This window comes from Eleginops maclovinus, chromosome 11, assembly GCF_036324505.1.
Source record: "Eleginops maclovinus isolate JMC-PN-2008 ecotype Puerto Natales chromosome 11, JC_Emac_rtc_rv5, whole genome shotgun sequence".
NCBI lineage: Eukaryota > Metazoa > Chordata > Actinopteri > Perciformes > Eleginopidae > Eleginops > Eleginops maclovinus.
Genome location: NC_086359.1, coordinates 17,619,311 through 17,627,149, shown reverse-complemented (window position 1 = coordinate 17,627,149; position 7,839 = coordinate 17,619,311). Strand labels below are relative to the sequence as shown.

At 37.9% G+C, this 7,839-nt stretch overlaps 1 protein-coding gene across 1 annotated transcript; it reads left to right on the top strand.

Annotated features, from left to right (window-relative positions):
• The first annotated feature begins 610 nt into the window (after window positions 1-610).
• LOC134872367 (T-box transcription factor TBX3-like) lies at window positions 611-6,212 on the top strand. Its single transcript, XM_063895646.1, has 7 exons — window positions 611-1,220; window positions 1,583-1,850; window positions 1,955-2,101; window positions 2,320-2,396; window positions 2,483-2,646; window positions 2,985-3,451; window positions 5,138-6,212. Exons 1-7 carry the CDS (start codon window positions 856-858, stop codon window positions 5,516-5,518), a joined length of 1,869 nt encoding a protein of 622 aa, XP_063751716.1. The 5' UTR covers window positions 611-855; the 3' UTR covers window positions 5,519-6,212.
• Window positions 6,213-7,839: the final 1,627 nt, after the last annotated feature.

Genomic DNA, 7,839 nt, shown 5'->3' with positions numbered 1-7,839 from the left:
ATGTTAACTCATTAATCTCTTGAATATTTTTTTCTACATTGCACTTTGAAGACCTTCCCTGCATGCCCCTAAAAATTCAGTGTTAGTAACTGTTATTTGAATCTTGCCTTGGTATTTATTTGGTCTTACCACTGTTAAAAGCTTTTGCTTACTTTCACATGGGGAAAATGGTACGATGACCATCACCTGTGGATAGGCTATATGTAATAATAATAATAATAATAATAATAGGCATTTCAATATGGAAAAAAAAAAAGGTGGTCTTCTAAAGTGTGTAAAGGTTATCATCTTCAATAAGGCGTTTTAAAACAAAGGCAACCATTATCATATTCTCAATGATCATAACAATACATAGACATATAATCTCAATACATATACATATAATCTCATTCTTAATAATAGCCCACTAAAACGTAATACAAAAACCAGAATAAGTTGAAGTGCTTTACATATCCTTCTTTCATGCTGTGCTACTGCTGATTAAAGCTGTTAAAGCCAATACAATCCGGATCACTCCCTGTAGCCACGCCCCGATCTGTAATTGGTCCTGATAGTGAGGCACTGTTGAGTTATGTGAGTCATTAGAGAACCCTACCGTGGAGGACAGACGTGTGAAAGTGTAAGTACACTTGACTTTCTCTGTCCTCACTCCTCCTGCAGTTGTACGCATGGTCCCAGCGTGCACTTTGAGGCTGGTGGAGCTACACTAAGGACCCCCCTTGCTTTTGCCCTATTACCTGGAGAATCATGGTAATGTGCATTCCCTCCTTTTATCCCTCGGTCATGCAGCAAAACTCACACACTCTCAAACAAGGTTGTTGAGATTTGGATATAGACGCCCGGCAGCGCGCCCTGATGAAACATCCAGTTGACGCAGCATCTGCCATGACATCTTACCATCCTTTCCAAGCTCATCGACCAGGTGCCTTGCCCTTGTCAGCCTTCTTTAACACCGCTCAGCCCTCGTTTTTCCCCGGGATTGCTTTCCCAGGCGTAGCCTCGCTGTCCATGCCTCTGCCGGAGCACGCTGCCTCTGACGCGGGGCTGATGCGCGCAGCTCTGGGACGCCAGCATCATCCGGTAACTCACCCGCGGACACTGAAGAGCCTGCAGTCAGAGGAAGAGCTGGAGGATGACCCGAAAGTCACACTGGAGTCGAATCACTTATGGACTGAATTCCATAAAATGGGAACTGAGATGGTTATCACAAAATCGGGAAGGTACGTGGACTAAAACCAGCATATTGTTTTGTTATGAAGTGTTTGCAAGTGTCTCTATGGAACGTAGTATTTTAAAGTCTGGACTTTGTATTTTTATTATTCAATTAAGCTGTATTTTGTATCGTCTTTTTTCTAATACAATGAAAACAGCTACATCCGTCTCAGGTTGGACCCATTCACTTAGGTGTTCCATTTAGCCTAATCATTGCAATGTGATTTGAACTCTGATAAGATGTTTGGATCGTCCAATAAAAGGTTCAAAAGTAACAAAAAATTGGGATATCCTTTCTTGCAAAAAGTAAATATAAAAAAGTTACAAAAAGGATTGATACATGGATGTTTCGTTTATTTCCATTCTACAGGAGGATGTTTCCGGCTTTTAAAGTGCGAGTAGACGGGTTAGTTGAAACAGCGAAGTATATTCTGCTGATGGACATCGTCGCTGTTGATGACTGCCGCTACAAATTTCACAACTCCCGCTGGGTGGTGGCTGGAAAAGCTGACCCAGAGATGCCAAAGCGCATGTACATCCACCCAGACAGCCCGTCCAAAGGAGAGCAGTGGATGAGCAAGCCCGTCGCTTTCCATAAACTCAAACTCACCAATAATATTTCGGATAAGCATGGATATGTAAGTAATTTAAATTGAATGACCGTAGCATTTTCTAAATTGACTAGGGGGTGATTTAAAAAAAGAAATCACAAGATATGTCATTTTTGTTTGTCTTTGTCCAGACAATATTGAATTCCATGCATAAATACCAGCCCAGGTTTCACGTTGTGAGGGCCAACGACATCATGAAGCTTCCATACAGCACCTTTCGGACTTATGTCTTCCCTGAGACAGAGTTCATAGCTGTCACTGCGTATCAGAATGAAAAGGTAACCCTCAGCCTCCCCACAGTGCTACACAGCAAGCTTAACCTATTCCTGCATGTAATACAAAGGTTTCACCTGACGGAAAAATACATTTGAAAAAAATATGGCAGTTGGAATTGCAACTGAGTGGTCTTTTAGGGTTAGGGCAAAAAAAGATTTAAAAAAAAACGTGGCCCATATGAGCTGTACTTACTTTCTGATTTATTTATTTTCTCCTCAAGATTACACAGCTGAAAATAGACCACAATCCCTTTGCTAAAGGATTCAGAGACACAGGAAATGGGAGACGAGAAAAGAGGTATTCGTTTTACCATATGATTCATCATGATAGTAAAAAGGAATATAGTCGTAATGGTAGATCTAATCTCAATTTCTGGTTTACAGAAATAAGCAGTTTACCATTTCTCCGCTGCACGAGAACCAAGGCAAAGCGGACCAGGACTATGCTGATTCTGATGACTCGTGCGAGAACCCCAGTACCATAGATCCCTTGTATTCCCCTCGCGAGCTTGTGAGCAGCCCTCTGATGTCCACACCAACCTGTCAAGGTGGGTTACAGTTTAATGTTAAAGCAGTCTTTATGGTTGTGTTGATTAACCCAATTATCATTTATAAACAAGTATCCTTTAAGCAGAAAACTAATAATGATTTTTCTGATGTAGATCTCTACCTTTATTTACTGAAATTGGAAGAAGAAGAAAAAAGGAGCTTTGCTCCAATAAAACAACTGCTTTGGTGCTTTGGAGTTTGTCATGCATGAACACTGCCTCCTCATGGCTCATGATGTTTGTCTTCTCTGTCCCCACTGTGTTCTAAAAATATACTAACAAGGCAGAATCTTTCTCTTTGTACTCTTAGCTGAACATAGTGTTTTTTTTCCCCACAGATGACAATAATATCGGAAGTGAATCAGAAATTGATCTACAAGATGAGGACATTGCCGAAGCCAGTTGTTCGAGGATTGAACATACTTTGAGCGACGACAATCAGGACTTAACAAAAGAGAGGACAAGCTTCCCAACATCAGAGAAGATGTACTCTATGGAGATTGATTCTTTGAAAAAGCACACAAGCGGAATCATAGATTCAGTTCTACCTATGAAGTTTCAAACGCAAATATCACCATCCCTCAATTGCGATTACCTTCAGACTTTGGATTACTCGAGTGCGCAGTGCCAACAGTTTCTCAAACTCGGGGCGCCTTTGTTGTTTCATCCGGGACAGTTGTCAGGGAAGCCAGAGGGTGTGTTGTCAGCTCTGCCTGGAGAAGAAAATGGAGGACTGACATCTCAAAGCATCGCATCTTCATCGCCCTTCATGTTTCACCTTTCACAGCAGATGCTTGCATCTCAGGTATGCTTTAACATAAGTGTGCAAATCTAATTTCACACATATTTATAAGTTGGTCCTTACAAAATCCATTAACATTATTGTATAAGAGTCAAGCGATACGTTTGCTTTCTTCCTAGTATCCAGCAGCCGGTAAATCAGTTGAAAAATGACATCTGACTGAATAGAAGTCTATGAGAAAATGTCCCTCATTTGATTAATTACCTTAAAATATTTTTCCATTTATTTGTAATCATTATGTTGTTTATGTAAATGATGGTCCAATTAACAGTAAAATAACATAATAAAGCAGCATATGCTTGAGGGCATGGCTACCATGTGATTGACACTTCCGAGACATTGTCTGGCATATCTCTGTGATTTCATCTTTAAATTTAACCCTTCAAAGTATTTTTCAGTAGATTAAAGTTAACTGCAACACCTTGGTTGCCTCAAAATGTGTTGTTCAGCATTAAGTTGAACTTTGCTCCACCCTCTTGTGTCACTTCTAGCTCCAAAATAACTAATAAGCAACGGCCAAAACACAAAACTGAGTCAACAAACATTTTATATACAAGAGCACATCTTATCATCTTCCACCACTCCAAGGTGATAAATGTAGCCCCTCTAGAAAAAATGATTAAGTTAAACTGACTGATGTTTCTTTTATCCTGGTTGAAGTAATGCCATCAGCCTCCCATCAATATTATTATCATATAAGTCCTTCAACTTCAAGGCAACATGTTCAAAATTGTAAAATTTAATGTTTATATAACTATGATTATACCAAGACAACCTAGATAACTTAGTGTTACTGTTATTACTGTTAATAAAGTTCTTGATCACCAAATTGACCATTCAGAAGTAACTACAATGAATACATTTTTTAAAAGTCCAAAACTAATAAGACTGCTGGACTGTAAACAGGAGGAGAAAAAGCATACAGTATGTGTCGTATACTGTAACTCTGTTGGGCTGTATGGAAGTGGGTTGGAATATCACAGTAAATCTCAGCCTAGGATCAAATCTGAACTTGGATATAGATCTTGCAGTGTGCTTATCTGTGAGACAATGTGTTCCAATCTAATTTAGCTAGTGGTTTCCAATCTATAATGGGTCGAGAGATGAATTTAAGGGGCTGCAAGGCTAGAAAATAATGGGTGAAAATAACTGCAACACACAAAAATACCTTTTTCTTTAAAAGCACTCTTCAGCTACACTTGTTGTAGGGCTGCAACAACTTTTTATAATGTCCAGTAATCCATCAATTATTTGTTTTAATATTTAATGGGTTGTTTGAACGAAATGTCCGGAAATGGTAAAATAGTATTCCTTAAGGGTTTTTCAAAGCCCTAGATGATGTCTTAAATTGTCATGTTTCGTGCAGAACCCAAATATATTCATTTTACTGTCATAGAAGATAAAAGAAACCAGAACATATTCACATTCAAGAAGCTTGACCTATACAATGTTCACTCTCTTTGCTTGAAAAATTATTCAAATATCAAAATAGTAAGGGATTAATTTAATAGTCGACAACTCGTTGATCAGAAGGCATACAACCTGTGATGCAGGGAAACTAACAGAATTGTCTCTATGGACTTTAGCGGTGACAGGACACTGCCCATTTTATAAGACTGTATGTGTTGAAGTATCAGAAAATATTTTGGGTTTTAGGAAAGGAATTAACAGTTGTATTCTTTACTGCAGGGAATCTCACTGTCACCCTTTGGAGGACTGTTCTCTTATCCATACGGCTACATGGCAGCACCAGCTCTCCCCGCCTGTTCTGCGACCTCCACGCTGGCCAGGAACCAGTGTTTCCGCAGCTCTCGGCCTTGGTTGCGATTCAACCCTTATCAGATCCCCACCACCCCTGCCACCTCAGGCCAAAACATGCCTACAACCAGATCGCCCGGAAGCTTCAACACCCAACGAGAGCTGTCCAAATCAGGGAGCAGAGAGTCAAGTCCAGTGTCTCACAAAACCAAGGCCAAGCAGATGGCTGCTCCACCGAAACACATTAAGGGTTCTAATAATGACATTCAAACCTCACCTAAAGGACTTCAAAAATCACTTCCTCCACAATAGACTCTCCTATATGTTGTTAGCCAGTGACGAACACGGACAACTTTGTTACAATACACATAGTTATCACCTAACATAGCATTTTTGTCGGAGAAACTGCATGCATCAATAGACCTTGCTAATAAACACTGATTTTGTGATCTAAAAGACACCCACATATTTTACCATGAGGCTTAATTATATTGACTCGTTTTTTTGTGCTATGAAACATTTATATAGAATCATTTGCCTGCTGTTGTACCAATGGTAAATGTCGAAATTACATCAAATATATACATTTTTAACCAAAAAACATCAGGGTGTCTTGATTTTTAAAAACATTAAATCAATGCTTATTGGAAAGTTCTATGTTGTAAAAAAACACCTATTAAAATGCTCATAGATATTCCTATAGTAAAAAATGAGCAATGCAATACTCAATGGCCAAAGTGGAGTGCTCTTGGACAATCATTTGCTTTATATATATCTTTATTCGGTATGATGTGTTAATAGTTTTTCTTGTCATTTGAGTTTCCAGATTTGGTACAAATTAAGACTAATCAAAGCCTTGTGAGACTGTATACTGATGATCACTGTTAAACCTGCCATTGAGATATGAACAAATCGTATTCCACCTGTTCACAGTTTCATATGATGTACCAAAGCTGCATCGTGGATTGGGAGGGAAAACTCAGGATTCTTTTTTTCTTACGAAAGTATTCAGGTGAATTGTTTTTGCATGTGTTTTTCACAATACAATAAAAATGTTGATCACATTTCCTGCAGTTGTGTTGTATGTTTATACAGCATTGAGATAGTGTGTGTTATTTTTCAGCTTTTTTTGTAAACCTGCGGCACATTGCATTCAAATACATAAAAGCATGCCGACCAGCTGTGTTCAACCATGCTATCGACTCAAGAAAAGGTCATATGTTTTGAATATTTGCTACATAGGCTTACAAGAGTCCCAGCTAGAATAGTAACTTACATCTGAAGATGCTTTCCAAAATCAGTGTGAAAATGAAATATCGTTAAAGAGATTAGGTTGGGTTTTTACTAATAACCACAAGGTGGGGCTATCTGTGTTCTGCACAGAACTTAGAGTTTCATTTCATAAATATGCTGTTTTGTTACTGTAGTGCTTCCTGGGAGTAAAATAATATGAGATGTTACATACTTTATCCGTCTGTATGTACAACAGTTTCAAGTTTGGTCGTAGTCCAATTCCGCGTTAAGGGTAAACAAAACAACTGAAGAAGTCTGAATCAAAAATAGGTGGCCTTTATCATTTAAAATTGTACGATCTAAGGAACAGTGTCAACAATCATTTGTAATTGCCTCATAGTTCATGAGTAATTAGACAAAACATAAAATATGTAATAACTGACCGCGGCTGCGCTATTTAATACATGTTTTAATATATTATTCCCACCTGTGTGCCACATTTAAATATTTTACCATGTTTTGAATGTGAGATCCAAAAAAATCCAAATGAAATAAATGGTTCATATGACACATTAAATGTAAAATTACAATTATGAAAATGTGGAAGAATAAGTAAAAGAGTTAAGATGACTAAGTCTGCTTGGAGCGCTCACACAATAAAGGTAAATCCTTAATAATGCTTTCAAGGTGATTTTTAATAATTCTAAATGACACTATTTTGAACAGCTTCCCTTCTGCTACCGGCCTCATTGACAAGGTCCAGGACCACCACTGACACTGACTCTCACCCACCCCACACACATTATGCATAACATTAATGCACATCATGTGAACAACATACTGTTATGTTTCTATACTGTGAGCCATGTTCATGTTTATGTTCAGCTCTCATTTTACACATTTCTTCATACATTTCTACCCAGCCCTCCACTTTAAATTATAATACACTGCAGTGTGTCATAAATTGTCATATATTCATTGTACGTTTTTTTTCCCTGTTCATTTTGTATATTTAAATTGAATGTAAATACTTATTTATTAATTTTAATGTTAAATATATTTGTTTTGATATTTTCTTTTCATATTGGTTATATTTTGACCTTCGCTTACAATATACAGTGGGGCAAAAAAGTATTTAGTCAGCCACCAATTGTGCAAGTTCTCCCATTTAAAAAGATGAGAGAGGCCTGTAATTTTCATCATAGGTACACTTCAACTATGAGAGACAAAATGAGGGAAACAATCCAGGAAATCACATTGTAGCATTTTAATGAATTAATTTCCAATGATTGTGGAAAATAAGTATTTGGTCAATAACAAAAGTTCATCTCAATACTTTGTTATATACCCTTTGTTGGCAATGACAGAGGTCAAACGTTTTCTGTAAGTCTTCACAAGGT

Coding starts and splice junctions, on each gene's coding strand:
- LOC134872367 (XM_063895646.1), top strand. CDS start 856: ATGAAACATCCAGTTGACGCAGCATCTGCCATGACATCTTACCATCCT. Junction 2,647..2,984: donor GTCCACACCAACCTGTCAAG/GTGGGTTACAGT, acceptor TTTTCCCCACAG/ATGACAATAATATCGGAAGT. Junction 3,452..5,137: donor AGCAGATGCTTGCATCTCAG/GTATGCTTTAAC, acceptor TCTTTACTGCAG/GGAATCTCACTGTCACCCTT.